At 47.1% G+C, this 21,634-nt stretch overlaps 4 protein-coding genes across 7 annotated transcripts in view; all 4 read left to right on the top strand.

Annotated features, from left to right (window-relative positions):
• The window catches only part of alg13 (ALG13 UDP-N-acetylglucosaminyltransferase subunit), a 10,560-nt gene extending 7,391 nt beyond the window's left edge, over positions 1–3,169 (top strand). For all 4 annotated transcript variants that reach the window (XM_083905867.1, XM_083905868.1, XM_083905869.1 and 1 more), the window contains 8 exons: positions 499–581; positions 722–793; positions 1,306–1,435; positions 1,727–1,846; positions 1,940–1,980; positions 2,055–2,160; positions 2,243–2,347; positions 2,597–3,169. In XM_083905867.1, the coding sequence (XP_083761993.1) occupies positions 499–581; positions 722–793; positions 1,306–1,435; positions 1,727–1,846; positions 1,940–1,980; positions 2,055–2,160; positions 2,243–2,347; positions 2,597–2,949 (1,010 nt within the window). In that variant the 3' untranslated portion in view covers positions 2,950–3,169. The remainder of the gene's footprint in view (positions 1–498; positions 582–721; positions 794–1,305; positions 1,436–1,726; positions 1,847–1,939; positions 1,981–2,054; positions 2,161–2,242; positions 2,348–2,596) is intronic.
• A 459-nt stretch (positions 3,170–3,628) lies between these two features.
• LOC310940558 (microfibril-associated glycoprotein 4-like) lies at positions 3,629–6,244 on the top strand (the record flags this gene model as incomplete). Its single annotated transcript, XM_083905547.1, has 6 exons — positions 3,629–3,637; positions 3,700–3,745; positions 4,022–4,179; positions 4,894–4,990; positions 5,090–5,272; positions 6,003–6,244. 6 exons carry the CDS (start codon positions 3,629–3,631, stop codon positions 6,242–6,244), a joined length of 735 nt encoding a protein of 244 aa, XP_083761673.1.
• Positions 6,245–7,269: 1,025 nt separating this feature from the next.
• Positions 7,270–10,721, top strand: LOC310940857 (dynein regulatory complex subunit 4-like). Its single transcript, XM_083905888.1, has 10 exons — positions 7,270–7,310; positions 7,527–7,616; positions 8,133–8,330; positions 8,517–8,723; positions 8,791–8,845; positions 8,928–9,133; positions 9,313–9,480; positions 9,563–9,649; positions 9,916–10,209; positions 10,303–10,721. Exons 1-10 carry the CDS (start codon positions 7,308–7,310, stop codon positions 10,417–10,419), a joined length of 1,425 nt encoding a protein of 474 aa, XP_083762014.1. The 5' UTR covers positions 7,270–7,307; the 3' UTR covers positions 10,420–10,721.
• Positions 10,722–11,336: 615 nt separating this feature from the next.
• On the top strand, positions 11,337–21,551 carry LOC310940868 (calpain-2 catalytic subunit-like). Its single transcript, XM_083905901.1, has 21 exons — positions 11,337–11,662; positions 13,572–13,641; positions 13,776–13,894; positions 14,564–14,697; positions 15,469–15,637; positions 15,711–15,794; positions 15,887–15,972; positions 16,053–16,118; positions 16,194–16,354; positions 17,085–17,254; positions 17,447–17,458; positions 17,544–17,755; positions 19,040–19,076; positions 19,169–19,234; positions 19,328–19,385; positions 19,474–19,538; positions 19,904–19,972; positions 20,079–20,157; positions 20,420–20,536; positions 21,236–21,294; positions 21,384–21,551. Exons 1-21 carry the CDS (start codon positions 11,426–11,428, stop codon positions 21,405–21,407), a joined length of 2,094 nt encoding a protein of 697 aa, XP_083762027.1. The 5' UTR covers positions 11,337–11,425; the 3' UTR covers positions 21,408–21,551.
• The last annotated feature ends 83 nt before the right edge of the window (positions 21,552–21,634 follow it).

Consider the following 21,634-nt stretch of genomic DNA (forward strand, 5'->3'; position numbering starts at 1 on the left):
ACGAAGTTAGCCACGCCTTTACAGAGTTAGCCACGCCTTTACGGAGTTAGCCGCGCCTTTACGGAGTTAGCCGTGCCTTTACAGAGTTAGCCACGCCTTTACGGAGTTAGCCACGCCTTTACGGAGTCAGCCACGCGTTTACAGAGTTAGCCACGCCTTTACGGAGTCAGCCACGCCTTTACGGAGTCAGCCATGCATTTACGGAATCAGCCACGCGTTTACGGAGTTAGCCACGCCTTTACGGAGTTAGCTACAGCGTTAGCTACATGTTTAGCATCAGACAGAGTCATGAGACGACGTTAACAGACCAAAGCTTTCACCGTTTCACCTCCACATTAAAAGTGTTTAACTGGTGTAACATCAGCTTGACCTTTATTCTGAAAGAGTCACAGGAAAACAGTGTTTTACAAACATAACGATCAACGTCAGTATCAATAAACAGTAAACAAAGATGGCCGACATAAATCATCTGTGTGTGTGTGTGTGTGTGTGTGTCAGTTGTGTTCTCAGAGGACTTCCTCTTCAGCTCACAGACTGACAGCTTCCAGACTTCAGGTGTTTTCACTGACTCTAACAACCAGGTAATACAGAGGTCAGAGGTCACTGTTCTTTTGCCCTGTCATCATCATCTTCATCATCTTCATCATCATCATCATCATCATCATCATCATCTTCATCATTTCAGGCTTCTTTGATGAATGTTTTTTTTTCTGATTGTAAGAATGAACAAGAAGAAGAAACGAGTGAATCTGCACAGACACACACAGACCTGAACTACAACTACACACAACAGGTACACACACACACACACACACACACACAGACCTGAACTACAACTACACACAACAGGTACACACACACACACACACACACACACACACAGACCTGAACTACAACTACACACAACAGGTACACACACACACACACACACACACACACACACACACACACACACACACACACAGACCTGAACTACAACTACACACAACAGGTACACACACACACACACACACACACAGACCTGAACTACAACTACACACAACAGGTACACACACACACACACACACACAGACCTGAACTACAACTACACACAACAGGTACACACACACACACACACACACACACACACACACACACAGACAGACCTGAACTACAACTACACACAACAGGTACACACACACACACACACACACACACACACAGACCTGAACTACAACTACACACAACAGGTACACACACACACACTTACTAATTTTTACTCATGTTTATGTATCACAAACCTGTGTGTGTGTGTGTGTGTTTCAGGTTGTGAAGCCGTTAGCCATCATAGATTCTTCACCCTCCTCTTCATCATCTTCACCATCATCTCCATCATCACATGTTCCTGCAGCTGTTCACCTGTCGACAACTGCACACACACAGACACACACTGCAGGTGCACACACACAGACACACACTGCAGGTGCACACACACACACACACACTGCAGGTGCACACACACAGACACACACTGCAGGTGCACACACACACACACACACTGCAGGTGCACACACACACACACACACTGCAGGTGCACACACACAGACACACACTGCAGGTGCACACACACAGACACACACTGCAGGTGCACACACACACACACACACACACACACACTGCAGGTGCACACACACACAGTAACAACATGCTGAAACATTGACTGTGTGTGTGTGTGTGTCCTGTGCAGTTGCCATGGCGATTCCTGCTGCCTCTCCCTGGTTGGCTAATGAGCTGGGTGAGCCTCTGTGCACTGTTGTGACTCCGCCTCCTTACTCCTACGACCCTAATGGCAGTGACTTACCAAGAGGTCAGAGGTCACTCAGCTGTACATGTGCAGTTAGACACTCTGTGACATCACTGATGTGTGTGTGTGTGTGTGTGTGTGTGTGTGTGTGTGCAGACTGCAGAGTCCTCCAGTATTACTTCAATTTAGGAGTCCAGGTAACGCACACACACACAGACACACACATTCAGCAGGTGTGACTGAGTTACAGTTGACTCCGCCCCCTCCACAGTGGTACCATCAGAGCTGTTGGCAACAGCAGGCGTTCCCGCCCTCTCCTGACTCCGCCTACTCCTACCATCACTACTCCCCCTACCTGAGCCAGGACACACTGCATGGTAACTGACTCCGCCCTACTCTCTGACTCCGCCCTACTCTGACACCTCCTTTCTCTCTGACTCCGCCCTCTTCTGTTCACAGGTCCTCCCCCATTGTATCCTGAGAGCGCTCGCAGCTGCCAGCAGCCCTCCTCTTACCCAGAATCCTCTAGGGCTGGAGAGGGACAGACAGATGGACACTGCAGCGGTCAGTGATGATGTCACACCTGTGATCGGTGATGTCACACCTGTGATCAGTGATGATGTCACACCTGTGATCGGTGATGTCACACCTGTGATCAGTGATGATGTCACACCTGTGATCGGTGATGATGTCACACCTATGATCAGTGATGTCACACCTGTGATCGGTGATGATGTCACACCTGTGATCAGTGATGATGTCACACCTGTGATCAGTGATGATGTCACACCTGTGTCTCCTCCCCCTCCACAGGTTCTGCCCCATCCATAGATGGCCCCGCCCCTTCTGCTCCTGCCAGCTCCGCCCCCTCTGCGGCTCTCCTGTACCCGGAGCAGACGACCCTGACTCCTCCCCCGATGCTGCACCTGCCTTACGAAGCTCCGCCCATAGCCACCTACCTGCCCTCTGCTCCACACCCCGCCCACCTCCCCCACCACTCCTACCACTGCCTCCCCCCTCCCTCCACCCACTGGGGGACACCTCAGAGTGGAGGCCACACCCCACGTGTTTACTGCCCCGCCCCCAACCCTGCTCACATGGTCACTTACATCACAGCCCCGCCCCCACACCACTCAACCACTCATTACATCCCCCCCACCATCTAAGACACGTAAAACTCACCTCACAGTTAGCATGTAGCTAATGCTAGCAGAAGTTTAAAGTGTTGGCACATTAGCGTGTTAGCCATTATTTACTGAATCACTTCCTGTTTAAAGGGTTTGAATGTTTAAGTTAATTCAGCCAACCTGGCACAGGGGGCGGGGCTTGGTCAGTCCCTGTTTATGTTAATGAGGGACGTGTTTATGTTAATTAGGGACGTGTTTATGTTAATGAGCAACGTGTTTATGTTGACGTTTGTTTGTTTGTGGGAAAATAAAGTTTGTGTTTCACCTGCAAATGAACGAGTGATTCTCCGCTGTAGCTCCGCCCACTGCAGCCCAACACACACACACACACACACACGGTAACATGTTGAAATTACCAACTCTTTTTATTGAGCCGAGTCAAAAGAACCGACTCTTTTTATTGAGCCGAGCCGAAAGAACCGACTCTTTTTATTGAGTCTTACATGAGCTGAAGCTCCACGTCTTATCTGCATCACACTGAACCATTTTCTGTATCGTCTCTGTGAAAGAAACATTCTAATAAAACAGATATCATTTGAATTCTCCACAATAACAACAACAACAACAACAGCGTAGGTTTATTCTGTCTGTACTTTGATCATCAAGCGTCCTCCTCAGGCCACGCCCCCAATATGATTCTTCTTCTTTGATCCCCATCATGTGTGACGTGTCATGTATTTTATGTGTCTGTATGTTTAACACTAACTCTGTACATCTTTGTTTTCACAGATCATCCTGATCATTACCCAGAAAGCACCACTTCAGAGGAATAATGGTGAGTTAGTTTTCTCAGTAAAAACATTTCCTGAAGAATCTGATCCACACGTCTATTTCTAACTGTGTCAATGTCGTGACTATATTTCCTCATCATTTTTCAACTCTTTTGATGAATAAAAGTCTGACTTTTAACAGAAAACACAAACGATTGTAGAGTTGACATGTTTGTATTTGAAATGTTTTCTCTGTGTGTTTGAATCGTCTCTGACTTGTTCTGATGACACTTTTATCTTTGGATTTCAGGCTTTTATTCTGTTATTCGCTCTGATCTCAGCTGGACGACTCACCGCTGACTCACCGGTGAGTCGTCCAGGCGACTGCACTGATGTGTATGATCGAGGTTCTCGAAACAACGGTGTGTACACGATCTACCCAGGAGGACCAACGAAGCCTGTCCAGGTCTACTGTGACATGGGCTCTGATGAAGACAGTGTGAGATGGACTGTACGTATATGTTCTTCATTGTTCTTCTATCAATCACTGAAGTGGTTGGTTAGTAGATGGATGGATCTGTAGGTCAGAAGGAACTGTGATGATCTCAGTTTAACGACCTTATATCAGCGTCATCACCAAAACATTATCATTGATGGAGCTACATAGGGGTGGGAATCTCCTGGCACCACACGATACGATTCGATCTCGATGCAACAATTTTTTACTTTAATACTTTGCTACTCATTTAAAAGTAAGATAAAGCAACATAAATATAAAAGTGGTAGAGCGCCCTCATCTGCCTCATCTGGTGCAGACAAACGGCCCTTTTATTTCTGCGCACGCCCCTGTTCTCTGCTCCCTCTCCTGCATGTCCAGACGATCTCTTCATATCTAAAGCAGACTGGATCATCTCTCTATGTGTTTTATCTCCACATAAAAAGTAAAACCTGACTCTGCAGCGAGCGAAGCAAACAGAATGTTGCAGCAGTCATTTAATTTTTTTAAATTCCGATTATTAACTTATCCGCATCGATTCGGAATCGTTCTAGAGAGAATCGCGATGCGTCGAAGAATCCATTATTTTTCCCACCCCTAACGCTACAGCTGGTGATGGATTAGATTAGATTAGATTAAATTAGATTAGATTAGATTAGATTAGATTAGATTAGATTAGATTGGAGAACTTCCACCTAACACACAAATCTACTGCAGGTGATTCAGAGAAGACGAGATGGCTCTGTGAACTTTAATCGTGGATGGTACGAGTATGTGTCTGGATTTGGAGAAACATCGAGAGAATACTGGCTGGGTAAGTGTTGAGACTTTAGCATTATCGCTACGCTAATTGTTGAGTTTGATCACAGCTCTCTGTCTTTGTCTGTCCCTGCTGATGGACCTTGTCCTCCAGGACTAGAGAACATCCATGACCTGACTCACAACGACAAGAACTACGAACTGAAGGTTGACATGGAGGACTCTAAGGGCCACAAGGCCTGTGTCTATTATTCCACCTTCTCTGTGTGTTCAGAGCATGACGGCTACAGGCTAACTGTCAGTGGCTTCAGAGAAGGAAGATGTGGAAAAGCTGCTGGTGAGTCAGGAAAGTGCTGATTGATCTAAATATTGATTTGAGGCCAACTCTGACGGTTGGCTTCAAAACAGCATTTTGGTACAGTACATATATATACAGTATATACAGTGGTACAGTAAATATATATACAGTATATACAGTGGTACAGTACATATATATACCGTAAGAACCGACTCTTTTTATTGAGCCGAGCCGTAAGAACCGACTCTTTTTAGTGAGTCGAGCTGAAAGAAGCGACTCTTTTTAGCGAGTCGAGCCGAAAGAACCGACTCTTTTTATTGAGTCGAGCCAAAAGAATCAACTCTTTTTAGTGAGTCGAGCCAAAAGAAGCGACTCTTTATTGAGTCGAGCCAAAAGAATCAACTCTTTTTAGTGAGTCGAGCCAAAAGAAGCAACTCTTTTTATTGAGCCGAGCTGAAAGAAGCGACTCTTTTTAGCGAGTCGAGCCGAAAGAACCGACTCTTTTTATTGAGCCGAGCCGAAAGAAGCGACTCTTTATTGAGTCGAGCCAATAGAATCAACTCTTTTTAGCGAATCAAGCCAAAAGAAGCAACTCTTTTTATTGAGCTGAGCCAAAAGAAGCGACTCTTTTTATCGAGCCGAGCCAAAAGAATCAACTCTTGTCAGGACTGGACTAATGCTCATACTCATGAAAAGCACCAGGGGGCAGTATAAGTGTGACAGCTCCTGCAACATGAAGTCATTCTTTGACGCTTTCTTTTTTATTCAGGAGATTCATTGACTGAACATCATGATAGGAAGTTTTCTACATTTGACAAAGACCAGGACGAGGGTCCAGGTAACTGTGCTCAGCATTTCCGTGGAGGTTGGTGGTTCAACTATTGTCACATGTCTCATCCTAACGGTGTTTACGGCAACTCGTACTTCGGCCGTGGAATCACCTGGTCGACTTGGAAAGGATATGAATCTTCTCTGAAGTCGATGACAATGAAGATCCGACCTAAACCGTGATGTCAGAGGTCACATGCTCTGCCAATAATCAGTCACACAGTCGTCTTTTAGAGTTTGACCAATATGACTTTGTTGATTCTTTCTTTTTTCTCTGTGACCAAAGTTTGTTTTATTTCTCTTGTTTCCATAGTAGCGCTTGTTGTGTAGCTAACAGTTAGCCAGCTTTAGCTGAAAATGGTGAGTGACGTCACGCGACTTTTACTCTTTTAATACGAATTCGGAACCGCGTTAATGTTGTTGGGCACAGTTAGCGTGTGTTAGCTTAGCGTCCACCGGGGTTACGGTGTTAGTTCACGGTGTTAGTGTGTGTTAGCTTAGCGTCCACCGGGGTTACGGTGTTAGCTCATGTGTTAGCTCACGGTGTTAGCTCATGTGTTAGCTGCGTTTATCAACGTTCGTGTTTGTTTGGGGAAACAAAAACAACATTTTCAGATGATTTTCTTCATTTCTTTTTTCTTTTGTGTATTTTATTGTGTTAAATAAGTCAAATGTGATGTAGTGAGTGATGTAACTCCTTGTTGTGACTGTCGGGCACTGAGCTCTTTTTCTTTCTCTCTTTGTTAATGAATAAAGATTTGACAACATGGAGAAGCTTTTGCAGTATTATGTTCAAAGAGAACAAACCGTGGAGCACTTTGATTCATTTATGGATCTATTGACATTAGCCAAATATGAGTGAGTGTGTGTGTGTGTGTGTGTGTGTGTGTGTGTGTGTGTGTGGCCGCTGTTATTAATAAAGATTTTTTGAAAAACTAAAAACATTAGTATCCATTAAAGATTTTTCAAGAATCATAAAGAATGCAGTGTTTTATTGTTTGTGTGTGTTTTAATAAAGTTTTGGTTTTGAATGGTCAGACTTCCTGGTTAGCTGGGTTAGCTTTATTTAACGAACACTCATCACTTCATAAACTGTGTTAACGTGAATGTGAGTGAATGTGAGTGAACACTTTGATCTGTGACATCACAAGAAAAAAAAACGCTTCCGGGCGCTCACGTGACTGCGTTTCCATAGTAGCGCTTGTTGTGTAGCTAACAGTTAGCCAGCTTTAGCTGCCGTCTGAAGATGGTGAGTGACGTCACGCGTTCACGCGACTTTTACTCTTTTAATACGAACTCGGAACCGCGTTAATGTTGTTGGGCACAGTTAGCGTGTGTTAGCTTAGCGTCCGCCGGGGTTACGGTGTTAGCGTGTGTTAGCCTAGCGTCAGCCGGGGTTACGGTGTTAGCTCATGTGTTAGCTCATGTGTTAGCTGCGTTTATCAACGTTCGTGTTTGTTTCCAGGGCCCAAAGAGTCAAAAGCAGGCGGCGGGAAAAGGGAAGAAGTCCACGGTGGTGGACGGTCTGTCCACAGAGGACATGTCCAAGGACCAGGTGAGAGCTACCAGCGGGACATGCTAACGCTGCTAACGTTGCTAACATCGCTAGCTTCAGCCTGGAGAGACTGAGCTCAGTGAAACAGTCACGTGATGTGACGTCAGTTTTTAATAAAACATTAAAAACAAGATAAACTGCGTTTATTTGAAACATTATTCTGTTGACATGTGTTTCCTCTGCTCTTTATGCTGCTATTTATATGATCATTTACACATTTATTCTGTTTTCTCCAGGTTTTTAAGTGTTTTTTTTCTCCAGGTTTTTAAGTGTTTTTTTCTCCAGGTTTTAAGTGTTTTTTTCTCCAGGTTTTTAAGTGTTTTTTTCCAGGTTTTTAAGGTTTTTAAGTGTTTTTTTCTCCAGGTTTTTCATTATTCATTTATGTTTTGTCCAAAAAGTCAACACATTAGTAGATGCTAAAAACAAACGTTTTCTGCAGGTGAAAAATAACTAAAGACATGTAGTTGAATACGTGATGCTGAGGCCTCTGACCTTTGACCTCTGACCTCACGGCAGCTGGAGGAGCACATCATCCGCCTGAGGGAGGAGCTGGAGCGTGAGCGCGAGGAGCGGAGCTACTTCCAGCTGGAGCGCGATAAGATGCAGGCATTCTGGGAAACCAGCCGCAGAGAGCTGGAGCGGGCGAGAGACACTCTGAGACACAGGGAGAGAGAGAGGGAGGAGGCGGAGGAGCGCCACCGTGTGGAGATCAATGTGAGCGTCAATAAAGATAATCATAATAATGATGACGTGACTTAACGATCAAGTAACTTAACGATCAAGTAACTTAACGGTGACATAACATAACGTTTGACGTAACTTCACAATGACGTAACGTAACGATGACGTAACTTAACGATCATGTAACTTAACGATGACTGTGACTGTGACGTCGTTCAGGTTTACAAACAGAAGTTGAAACACGTTCTCTCCGAACACCACGTTGCCGCCTCCGAGTTAAAGATGGACGCCACCGCCGCCGCCGCCCTGACCCACGAGCAACACGCGGAGGCGGAGCTCGGGCTGCGTGAGCTCCTTCAGAAGCGGCAGGCGGACGCCGCAGAGAAACGCCGCCACGAACACGACGCCGTCAAAGAGCTGAAACTGGTGAGGCCACGCCCACTTCCACTCACCTGTCCGTCGCGGTGTTTACGTCTGTGTCTCTTCTCCACAGAAACACAAGGTGGCGCTGTTGGAGCTGACCAACGACTACGACCGCAGGCTCGCCGGTGAGTGCTTTTATTTTCGCCTGAGCCGCGCTTTTATTTTGACAGTCGGCAGGTCGATTGACTCACGTTTCCATGGCGACAGAGATGGAGGTCAAATATCACAGGAAGACGCAGCTGACGGTGGAAGCGGAGGGAAAGAGGCGGAGGTCAGAGGTCAGCGAGGCGGAGGACAGAGCCAACGCTCGCATCGTGGCCCTGACGGACCAACACGAGCGAGCGCTGAGGGGCGTGGACGAGTATTACTCCGCCCTCCAGACCAAAGCCCTCGCTGACGAGAAGGTGCTGAAGGTGAGAGACTCTCTGCTGCCTCCAGTGGTCACTCTGTGTCACTGAGCTCAGGTGATGGTAGAGCGTTAAACTGACGCCGATTTGTGACTAGGATCTGGTTTTCATCCGTCGTCGTCGTGGGCGGAGCCAGAGGCGTAAAGGAAAGACATGTTTAATGCGTTGTGTGCTTGTGTGTCCAGGAGGGGGCAGCAGAGGTGCAGCAGCAGCTAGCAGCGGCTAACGGCGCTCTGTCTGCAGCTCAGCAGCAGAACAAGCGTCTCCGCGTTTCACTGAAACAAACTCAACTCAGTCTGTGCGAACGCCAGCGACAGCTGCGCGAACACGAGCACGACGCAGGCGACGTGACGGTGCGTTCATCGAAGGAGGAAAAACTTTATTGTTCTGAATGTAAAGTAACAAAGTAACAAAGAGCTGGTGTTTGTCTTACAGAAGAACAACGCTCGACTAAAGCTCACTGAGAAGGAGCTGAGGGATCTGAAGGTGGAGAAGGAGCTGCTGCTGCAGGCCTTTGAGCAGGTATCTGCTCCTGACCTCATGACCTCATGACCTTATGACCTCATGACCTGCTGCAGACCTTTGAGCAGGTATCTGCCCTTGACCTCATGACCTCATGACCTCATGAGGTCATGAGGTCATGAGGTCATGAGGTGAGTGTGTCTGAGTTGTCAGGTTCAGCAGGAACGCGAGGAAACAGGTTTTTAAGTGTTTTCTCCAGTCCTGAATTGTGACCTCCTGACCTCGTGACCTCCTGACCTGATGTGAGCGTGTCGTGGTGTGGTCAGGTTCAGGGAGAGCGTGACGATCTGCTGCAGAGACACACAAACACCGTCATGGATCTGCAGCAGAGGAGTGGACTGAAGGATCTGCTGCTGCAGAGGAAACTGGACGCTCTGACGCAGACGGTGGAGAAGAACGAGGCTCAGCTGTGTGCCGCGCTGTCCGCCGCCAACGCCACGGACGCCAACGCCACGACGCAGACCTCAGGCTGCAGAGCCGCCCACAAACTGGAGGAAATCCTAGCGTCCAAACGCTCCGCCCTCGGCGCCGCGCAGGACGACCTGTCGCGACGACGTCAGGTGAGTGTGTTTGTGAACTCGTGTGGGTGATTGATGACATCACTTCCTGTCATGCACAGCGGCGGTGACATCACTTCCTGTCCTGACCCACAGGAGTACGATCGCCTGGTGCTCAGCTGCACGCAGACGCTCCACGCCCTCAACGCCGCGCCGCCGCAACACTTCCCCTCCGCCGCGCAGGTCCTCAACGAGGCCACGCCCACTCGCTGAGCCGACCAATCGGCTGACACCCCGTGAAAAATCCCTCGACTCTTCTTCTATTATTTCTACAACGGTGTTTAAACACACGCTGTGTTTTAAACGTCTTGATTTAACAGCAGATTATGGGATGTTTTATCTGATCAACACTCTGTGATTCAGGACTTTGAGCTGTAGAGGGCAGCGGTGAGTCTCTCTGACTCTGCTCCTCCCCTCTCTGAGCCCATAGGTTCAGGTGTGCTTGTGGGCGGGGCCTCGTCTAAACAGCTGATGTGTGCTGCTCCTGAGGACACACACACACACACACACACACACACACACACACACACGACTTCCTACTCCACCCTCAACCATTTTGAATTTGTATTAAAACATTTATAAACACATTTGAACGTCATTCTGCTTAACTCTACTTTAGACCTCAACACACACTCACACACACACACACACACAGTCACACTCACACAAACACACAGCGTCACACTCACACACACACACTCACACTGTCACTCACTCACACTCACACAGAGTCAAACACACAGTCACACACTCACTCACACAGAGTCACTCACACACACACACTCTCACACACACACAGTCACACACACACACACAGTCACACTCACAGACACACTTGTCATGTAACGCACACACACACATAACACACACACACTCACATACTAATGATTGATGTGATATTGTGAAGAAAGTTTATTGTTTTATCAAAAGGAAACAAGAACAATATTAATACTAAATGTGTGTGTGTGTGTGTGTGTGTGTGTGTGTGATGTCCATGTCCACATACTTTTGTCCACCACATGTTTGTGTCTTGTTTCTGTGTGTGCGCGAGCGCGCGTGTGTGTGTGCGCCTCTCTGTCACACACACACACACACACAGACTGAAGCTCCTCCCCCTCCTCTTTCGGGCGGAGGTCTCACTCTGACTGAGAAAAAGTTGAGTCAGAAAAGTCTGTTCTCTCGGTCCATCATCTTCATCTTCATCACCGTCGTCTTCATCATGTCCGGCGTCGCGTCCACTCTGGCTAAGAAGCGGGCCATGGCCGCGGGCTTCGGTACCAACGCGAAGGCGGTCCGGTTCCTGAACCAGGACTTCGCGGCTCTTCGGGCTCAGTGTCTCTCCGCAGGAAGACTCTTCACAGACCCGAACTTTCCCGCCGCTCCCGAGGCTCTGGGCTTCAAAGAGCTGGGCCGAAGCTCCCCCAAGACCCGGGGGGTCACCTGGAAGAGACCAACGGTAAGAACCAGGACCCGAGACCCGAGACCAGGACCAGAACCAGAGGCAGGGCCTGACTCTGTTCTGGATCCTAGTCGAGGATGGGTGTGTTGAGTTAAGCTGAGTGGGCGGGGTTAGAGGGGCGGGGTGGATGTGGGTTTTTGGTGGGGAGGGGGAGGGGTGGTTGGCAAAATACCTGAGGTGTATGGAGGATTATTAGAGCCATAAAACTGGTTACATTGTTTTATACAAGAAAAGTGATTTTACTGTTCACTCACTCCCTCACACCAAAGTCACTCACTCTCACTCTCCCACACCAAAGTCCATAGAGAAAACCAGTGATTTTAGCTCACAGGGACACAGGAGCTGCTGGTCCTCTGCTGCCTCGTGTGGTCACTTTGTGTCACTGAGTTAAGTCTAAAGTAAATATTTTAAAAGCTGAATTCACTAAAATCAGTCATTGTAAGTTAGTGACTTTGGTGTGGGAGAGTGAGTGACTTTGGTGTGGGAGAGTGAGTGACTTTGGTGTGTGAGAGTGAGTGACTTTGGTGTGAGAGAGTGAGTGACTTTGGTGTGAGAGAGTGAGTGACTTTGGTGTGAGAGAGTGAGTGACTTTGGTGTGGGAGAGTGAGTGACTTTGTTGTGAGAGAGTGAGTGACTTTGATGTGTGAGAGTGAGTGACTTTGGTGTGGGAGAGTGAGTGACTTTGGTGTGTGAGAGTGAGTGACTTTGGTGTGAGAGAGTGAGTGACTTTTGTGTGAGAGAGTGAGTGACTTTGGTGTGGGAGAGTGAGTGACTTTGGTGTGAGAGAGTGAGTGACTTTGGTGTGGGAGAGTGAGTGGTTGTCAGTGTCAAAACGATGTCTTTGAAACTCTGCTCTCTAAATGTGGCACTAAACGTCCTCCATACAGCTGCTACAGGGCGAGGCATTGAAATGAAACAGCACACAGTGTGTGTCTGTGTGTGAGTGTAAACACACTGTGTGTGTGTGTGTGTGTGTGTGTGTGAGAGTGTTCTCGTGCAGATGTGTCACTGAGTCTGAGTCAGAATCAGGAAGTGGAAACTGAGGAAGAGGAGGGAGTGACGAGTGTAACACACACACACACACACAGTGAGAAACATGACAACAACAACAGTGTTCTCACGTCTGTGAAGAGTTCACCTGTTTTTTACAACATTAAAACACATCAACAGGTTTTTTTAATGTCACACAGTCGGCGCAGAGCGCCCCCTGCTGCCCACACATCAGGAAAAACAGATTTTAAACTCAGTTAATAAAATCCCATGATTACATCTTCATCTCAGTGTTAAACTGAAGTTTGTAAACCACTCACTCTCTAACACCAAAGTCACTTACTTACAATGACCGATTTTAGTGAATTCAGCTTTTAAAATATTGACTTTAGACTTAACTCAGTGACACAAAATGACCACACGAGGCAGCAGAGGACCAGCAGCTCCTGTGTCCCTGTGAGCTAAAATCACTGGTTTTCTCTATGGACTTTGGTGTGGGAGAGTGAGTGACTTTGGTGTGGGAGAGTGAGTGACTTTGGTGTGGGAGAGTGAGTGACTTTGGTGTGGGAGAGTGAGTGACTTTGGTGTGGGAGAGTGAGTGACTTTGGTGTGTGAGAGTGAGTGACTTTGGTGTGGGAGAGTGAGTGACTTTGGTGTGGGAGAGTGAGTGACTTTGGTGTGTGAGAGTGAGTGACTTTGGTGTGGGAGAGTGAGTGACTTTGGTGTGTGAGAGTGAGTGACTTTGGTGTGGGAGAGTGAGTGACTTTGGTGTGGGAGAGTGAGTGACTTTGGTGTGGGAGAGTGATTGACTTTGGTGTGGGAGAGTGAGTGACTTTGGTGTGGGAGAGTGAGTGACTTTGGTGTGGGAGAGTGAGTGTTTCCAGAGTGTTGTCATCATGTCTCTGTTCCTCAACAGGAACTGGTCTCCAACCCTGAGTTCGTCGTGGGCGGAGCCACCAGGACGGACATCTGTCAGGGAGCTTTGGGTGAGTACTCCATATCCCAGAATTCTTTGCGGGCGGCAATGAACCTTAAAAGTGTGTAAACAACACAACAATGAAAGAGACTGTGTTGAGTTGTGTTGTGTGTCCTCACAGGTGTGTGTTGTGTGTCCTTACAGGTGACTGCTGGCTGTTGGCGGCCATTGCTTCTCTGACCCTGAATGAATTTGTGATGGCCCGGGTCGTTCCCATGGACCAGGGCTTTGGAGACGATTACGCAGGAATCTTCCACTTCCAGGTACTGATCCAGTGCCAGTGACAGGTTGACAGTCCTACAGGACAGGTCTACAGGACAGGTCTACAGAACAGGTCTACAGGACAGTCCTACAGGACAGATCTACAGAACAGGTCTAACAGGACAGTCCTACAGGACAGATCTACAGAACAGGTCTACAGGACAGATCTACAGGACAGTCCTACAGGACAGGTCTACAGGACAGGTCTACAGGACAGGTCTACAGGACAGGTCTACAGGACAGGTCTACAGGACAGGTCTGGTCTACAGGACAGGTCTACAGGACGGTCATACGTGTAAACCCTAACTCAGACTGCTGAGGCTCACTTCCTGTTTGCTTCTCAATGAACATCTTTAACACATTCAAGCTGAGTCAGGTTCTTCAGGTGATAGAAAGTCTGAAGAGGTTCTGAAAAGGTTCTGAAAAGGTTCTAGAACTTCTCCAGACTCTCTCTGAACCTGAAGTATCTGACTCAGCTCATTTTGGTCTTGAATGTGTTAAAGAGAAGTTCTCAAAAGGTTCTAGAGAGAGTCTGGAGAAGTTCTGAAGAGGTTCTGAATAGACATGACCTTGTACTGGTCTGGTCCCTGGTCTTGATCTTGTTCATCCTGTGGGTGATAGAGTGGCATCTGCTGGTGGAGGTGCACATTACATCTGCTCTGTCTCTGTAGTTCTGGCAGTTCGGGGAGTGGGTGGACGTGGTCATCGATGACCGTCTTCCTGCCAAAGATGGTGAGCTGCTGTTTGTCCACTCAGCAGAAGGGAAGGAGTTCTGGAGCGCTCTGCTGGAGAAGGCCTACGCCAAGTAAGACCACCAACTGATAAGACCACCAACTCTTAAGACCACCAACTCTTAAGACCACAAACTGATAAGACCACAAACTGATAAGACCACCAACTGATAAGACCACCAACTGATAAGACCACCAACTCTTAAGACCACAAACTGATAAGACCACCAACTGATAAGACCACTAACTGATAAGACCACCAACTGATAAGACCACCAACTCTTAAGACCACAAACTGATAAGACCACAAACTGATAAGACCACCAACTGATAAGACCACTAACTGATAAGACCACCAACTGATAAGACCACCAACTCATAAGACCACAAACTGATAAGACCACCAACTCATAAGACCACCAACTGATAAGACCACTAACTGATAAGACCACCAACTGATAAGACCACCAACTCTTAAGACCACCAACTGATAAGACCACCAACTCTTAAGACCACCAACTGATAAGACCACCAACTGATAAGACCACCAACTCTTAAGACCACAAACTGATAAGACCACCAACTGATAAGACCACCAACTGATAAGACCACTAACTGATAAGACCACTAACTGATAAGACCACCAACTCATAAGACCACCAACTCATAAGACCACCAACTCATAAGACCACCAACTCATAAGACCACCAACTCATAAGACCACCAACTCATAAGACCACCAACTGATAAGACCACAAACTGATAAGACCACCAAGACAATGTATGTTCTGTCAGTCAACAGTAAACCTGGTCTAGGGTTCTGGCTCAGCTCTTCTCTGTTGCAGAGTCAACGGCTGCTACGAGGCCTTGTCTGGAGGATCCACCACCGAGGGCTTTGAGGATTTCACTGGAGGAATCGCTGAGAACTATGACCTCAGGCAACCTCCATCCAACCTGTTCCACATCATCAAGAAAGCTCTGGAGGCCGGAGCTCTGCTGGGCTGCTCCATAGACGTGAGTATGAAGAAGATGATGGTGAAGAGGATGGTGAAGATGATGAAGATGATTCACGTCTTCTTCTCTGTAGATCACGAGCGCTGCAGACTCTGAAGCTGTTACTCGTCAGAAGCTGGTGAAAGGCCACGCCTACTCGTTGACCGGTGCTGTGGAGGTAACGCCACGCCCCTAATGATGACATCACGGGGGGGCGACGATGATGATGATGATGACGATGATGATGACGACCACATGTTGTGTTTCCAGGTGAACTTCCGCGGTCGGCAGGAGAAGCTGGTGAGGGTGAGGAACCCGTGGGGTCAGGTGGAGTGGACCGGAGCGTGGAGTGACGGGTAACACCTGAACGCCACATGACCACGCCCCCCTCTGATCCAGTCACAGCTCACTAATCCTTTGCCGTGTTTTCCCACAGATCGTCTGAGTGGAACTACGTGCAGGGAGACTGTCCACACGCCAACGCTGAGGACGGAGAGTTCTGGTAGGCACTGACCCCGGGTCAAAGGTCACGTCAGGACTGTCCAGAACTCCTCTCTTCTTCTTCTTCTCTCTGCAGGATGTCCTTCAACGAGTTCCTGCGTCACTACTCCCGCGTGGAGGTGTGCACGCTAACGCCCGACGCCATCGAAGACGACTCGGTCAAACACTGGAGCGTCAGTAAGTTTGACGGCACCTGGAGGCGGGGCTCCACGGCCGGTGGCTGCAGGAACCACCCATGTGAGTGTTCAGGCTGGCTAACGTTAGCATTAGCTGCTGTTTACACAACTGATGATTCAGTCCTGTCCAGTTCAGTTCAGTTTAGTTTAGTTTAGTCTAGTCTAGGCCAGTCCAGTTTGGTTTAGTTCAGTTTAGTAAAGTTTACTTCGGTTTAGTTTAGTTTAGTGTAGTCCAGTTTAGTTTAGTTTAGTACAGTTCAGTCCAGTACAGTTTAGTTTAGTTTAGTTTAGTTTAGTTTAGTTTAGTTTAGTTTAGTTTAGTTTAGTTTAGTTTAGTTCAGTTTAGTTTAGTTCAGTTTAGTTTAGTTTACTTCGGTTTAGTTTAGTTTAGTTTAGTGTAGTCCAGTCCAGTTTAGTTTAGTTTAGTTTAGTCCAGTTCAGTTCAGTTCAGTTCAGTTCAGTTCAGTTCAGTTTAGTCCAGTTCAGTCTTTGTATGAGGACAGACTGAGGACGTTTGTTTCCACTTCTATGGGATATTTGCACCCACTGTTTTTCTGTCGCCCAATCAGCTGACTGTTGTGGGCGGGGCTAGAGCGGTCAGACTGACTGTTGTGGGCGGGTCTAGAGCAGTCAGACTGACTGTTGTGGGCGGGGCCAGAGCCGTCAGACTGACTGTTGTGGGCGGGGCTAGAGCCGTCAGACTGACTGTTGTGGGCGGGGCTAGAGCGGTCAGACTGACTGTTGTGGGCGGGGCCAGAGCAGTCGGACTGTACCATGTTGGTTGTGTGCAGACACGTTCTGGATGAACCCTCAGTTTGTGATCAGACTGAACGAAGAGGACGACGACCCTGATGATGGAGAGGTGGGATGTTCCTTTGTGGTTGGACTGATCCAAAAGAACCGCAGGAAGCTCAGGAAACAAGGAGAGGATATGCACACTGTGGGGTTCGCTATCTATGAGGTGATCACACACACACACACCACACACACACACACACACACACACACACACACACACACACACACACACACACACACACACACCCACACACACACCCACACACACACTCACACACACACACACACACACACACACACACACACACACACACACACACACACACACTCACACACTGTGTGGTCTTTGTCTCAGGTTCCACAGCAGGTGAGCAGCATCAGCAGCAGCAGCAGCATCAGCACCTTGAGAGGTCAAAGGTCACAGTAGTGTAACAGAGGTGATGTGTCCTCAGTGTCAGGGTCAGAGAGAAGTCCACCTGGATAAGAACTACTTCCTGACTCACGCTCAGACGGCAAAGTCTGAAACCTTCATCAACCTGAGAGAAGTCAGCACTCGCTTCAAACTTCCTCCTGGAGAATATCTGATCGTACCATCGACCTTTGAACCTCATCTGAACGGAGACTTCTGCATCAGAGTGTTCTCTGAGAAACAGACTGACACACAGTGAGTGTGTGTGTGTGTGTGTGTGTGTGTGTGTGTGTGTGTGTGTGTGTGTGTGTGTGTGTGTGTGTGTGTGTGTGAGTGTTCTCTGAGAAACAGACTGACACACAGTGTGTGTGTGTGTGTGTGTGTGTGTGAGTGTTCTCTGAGAAACAGACTGACACACAGTGAGTGTGTGTGTGTGTGTGTGTGTGTGTGTGTGTGTGTGTGTGTGAGTGTTCTCTGAGAAACAGACAGACACACAGTGAGTGTGTGTGTGAGAGTGTGTGTGTGTGTGTGAGTGTTCTCTGAGAAACAGACTGACACACAGTGAGTGTGCGTGTGAGAGTGTGTGTGTTCTTGTACTTGCAGCATACTGAGGACCAGTGAGGGTTTTTAACCAACAAAGTGAGGTCATTTTTACGGAGTGAGGACATTTTGGCCGGTCCTCACTTTGTTTTCATTGAAATCACTTCCTTATGTTGCTATAACATGCCATACTCAATTTGTCAAAATTTTTAATTTTGGACGACTTTTTCTCAAATTTTGGACCATAATTTTTTTTTCAGATTTTGGACCAAATTTTTGTTTTCAAATTTTGGATCAAATTTTTTTTTTCAAATTTTGGACCAAATTTTTTTTTTTCAAATTTTGGATCCAATTTTTTTTTTTGTCAAATTTTGGACCAAAAATTATGGGTCAAATTTTTTTCTCAAATTTTGGACGACATAGTATAGAATGACGTGTTTGTCAAATGTTGGACCAAATATTTTGTGTCCAATTTTTTTATCAAATTTTGGGTAAAAAATTTGTTTCAAATTTTGGGTAAAAAATTTGTTTCAAATTTTGGTCAATTTCCTTTTTCAAATTTTGGGTCAAATTTTTTTTTCAAATTTTGGAAGACATAGTATAGTATGACGTTTTTGTTAAATTTTGGACCAAAAATTCAAAAAATTAAATCAAATCGAAAAAGTTTTCCAGCCCTCCAGGGGCTCCACCTGCAGACATTTTATGGTACTGCAAACAGTAGTTCTTTGTAGATGTCATTCATGAAGTAGATATTTGTAATTGTGTTGATTTATAAAGTGGAAATGCTGGTCCTCAGTATGCAGCAAATACAAGAATGTGTGTGTGTGTGTGTGTGTGTGTGTGAGAGTGTTCTCTGAGAAACAGACTGACACACAGTGAGTGTGTGAGTGCGTGCGTGTGTGTGTGTGAGAGTGTTCTCTGAGAAACAGACTGACACACAGTGAGTGTGTGTGTGTGTGTGTGTGTGTGTGTATCTTAATATCCTCTGTTCTCCATCAGACCCTGTGATGACCCAGTTGAGGCTCAGCTTGAGGACGTAAGTATGAATGATACAGATGTGAGTCACAGTGTGTAAACTGTGTGTAAACTGTGTGTGTGTTCAATAAAGTTTTGTTGTTTTTGATTCAGGAAACAGTTCCTGATGAGGAGGTGGACGCAGGGTTCAGAGGTCTCTTCAGTAAACTGGCTGGAAGCGTACGTTTACCATGTGTGTCTGTGGGGGCGTGTCTGTGTGTGGGGGCGTGTCTGTGTGTGGGGGCGTGTCCTCAGCTTGTGTTTGTCTCTCAGGACATGGAGATCTCTGCGGTGGAGCTGCGAGCCATCATGAACAAGATCGTCTCTAAGCGTTAGTCCATACGTTAACACAATGTAAACGCGAGGCCTGAGGAACCAATCACAGAGCCTGAAACATCTCACTTCCTGTCTCCAAACAGGAACTGACATCAAAACTGACGGCTTCAGCATGGAGACCTGCAGAGTCATGGTCAACCTGATGGACGTATCCTTTACCTGACCACAGGTCACACTGTGAACGTGTTAGTGTGTGAGAGGGTGAATGTGTGAGATGGTGAACGTGTGAGAGGGTGAACGTGTGAGAGGGTGAAGGTGTGAGAGGGTGAACGTGTGAGAGGGTGAACGTGTGAGAGGGTGAACTTGTGAGAGGATGAACGTGTGAGAGGGTGAAGGTGTGAGAGGGTGAACTTGTGAGAGGGTGATCGTGTGAGAGGGTGAACTTGTGAGAGGGTGATCGTGTGAGAGGGTGAGTGTGTGAGAGGGTGAGTGTGTGAGAGGGTGAACATGTGAGAGGGTGAACGTGTGAGAGGGTGAACATGTGAGAGGATGAACTCTTTAACTCAGCAGCAGGACAGTGGAAACGGTAAACTTGGTCTTGGAGAGTTTGCTACACTGTGGAAGAAAGTTCAGAGATACTTGGTGAGACTCCGCCCCCTCACCTGTAAATGCACCTGTGTGTGTGTGTGAGTGTCGCCCCCTAGTGACGCTTACAAACGTGTGTGTGTGTGTGTGTGTGTGTCTTCAGTCCGTCTATAAGCAGAATGACTCAGATGATTCAGGGACCATGAGCACACCAGAGATGAGAGTGGCCTTCAAAGACGCAGGTCAGTCATGTGACTTCCTGTTTCCTCTGACCTCTGACCTCTGACCTCTGACCTCTGACCTCCTGCTGCTGTCCCTGTTTGTCCTGCAGCTCAGTGTCTCAGTGTCTCACTGTTCTAACATCTTGGTCCTTTCTTGTCTTCTGTCTGTCCTTCTGCTGCCTGGACTTTCTCCACGGTCAGTGATGATGATGATGATGATGATGATGATGATGTTAGCGGTGTTAGCTTCACGTGTCTCTGTCCTCGTCCTCGTCCTCCTCAGGCTTCACGCTCAACAACGCCATCTATCAGCAGCTGGTGGCGCGGTACTCTGACCCCGACATGACCATCGACTTTGACAACTTCGTGGGATGTTTGATGAGACTGGAGATGATGTTCAGTGAGTCAGCACTTTCTGTCTTTATGACTCAGCGTTTATAACGCACAAATAAAGATGCTAAATATGCTAAATATGCTAAATAAAGTCGCCAAAGCCTAAAAACTGAATTACAAATCTGTCACTAACACACTGACAGAGCTTGGTTGACAAGAGCTAATAGGGCTAACAGCTAACACATCATCCGGAGTTAGCTGTAGCATGTGGACCTGCTGGAGTTAAGTGTCCACAGCTAACTCCTGCAGGTGAATGAGAACAGCTAACAGGGGCTAATGGCTAATAACAGAGCTCAGAACTCATTCATTTGGCTAAACCTGTAAATATTAGCATTTATCTTCAGTCTTACACCACAGCATGGACGCTAACTAGCTTGTTGGCTCAACAGATGCTGCACGGCTAATTTAATAAATTATTGAAAATGTTTGATGAAGCTAACATGGCCGCAGCTAATAGAGCTAACAGAGTTCATAGCTAATGGCTTAAATAAGCTAACAGGCTAACGGCTAACAGACATTTTCGCCTTCAAACTTTTAAAAATGAACTTTCATGAGATGAAAAACAAGGTGAGTCCAGGTCTGGGTCCAGGTCTGGATCCAGGTCCAGGTCTGGGTCCAGGTGTGGATCCAGGTCCAGGTCTGGGTCCAGGTCTGGGTCCAGGTCTGGGTCCAGGTGTGGATCTCAAACCTCATGTTTCCTCTGCAGAGGTCTTCAGGAAACTGGACACTAACAGCAGTGGATCCATCGAGCTCAACTTCAACCAGGTGAGGAAACACCTGAGAGTCTGAGAGAGTTTATGAAAACAAAGAAACAAAGAAACAAAGAAACATGTGTGTTTGTTCTCTCTCTGCAGTGGTTAAACTTCTCCATGATCTGAACCAGGACCAGGACCAGGACTCTCCTGACCAGGACCAGGACCAGGACTGGTCATATTCCAGTTTACAGAAGTTTCACGTCTTTCATACACACTCGTGTTCACACTTCTCTAATAATCTAAAGACTGTTTTACTCAATAAAGACATTTAAACAACAAACAGCGTCTGATTTCAACTGTTTCATCGTTTTAAATAATAATAATAATAATAATAATAATAATTCAAAGGT

The sequence above is a fragment of the Microchirus variegatus genome, assembly GCF_963457635.1.
Source record: "Microchirus variegatus genome assembly, chromosome: 19".
NCBI classification, from domain to species: Eukaryota; Metazoa; Chordata; class Actinopteri; order Pleuronectiformes; family Soleidae; genus Microchirus; species Microchirus variegatus.

Bases quoted from the DNA above. Each gene is read 5' to 3' on its own strand.
- LOC310940868 (XM_083905901.1), top strand. From the start codon at position 11,426: ATGTCCGGCGTCGCGTCCACTCTGGCTAAGAAGCGGGCCATGGCCGCG. The intron at 19,539-19,903 runs GTATCCTTTACC...ACTCAGCAGCAG, and splicing joins TCATGGTCAACCTGATGGAC to GACAGTGGAAACGGTAAACT. The intron at 20,537-21,235 runs GTGAGTCAGCAC...TTTCCTCTGCAG, and splicing joins GAGACTGGAGATGATGTTCA to AGGTCTTCAGGAAACTGGAC.
- LOC310940857 (XM_083905888.1), top strand. The intron at 7,617-8,132 runs GTGAGAGCTACC...ACCTCACGGCAG, and splicing joins AGGACATGTCCAAGGACCAG to CTGGAGGAGCACATCATCCG. The intron at 9,650-9,915 runs GTATCTGCTCCT...TGGTGTGGTCAG, and splicing joins TGCTGCAGGCCTTTGAGCAG to GTTCAGGGAGAGCGTGACGA.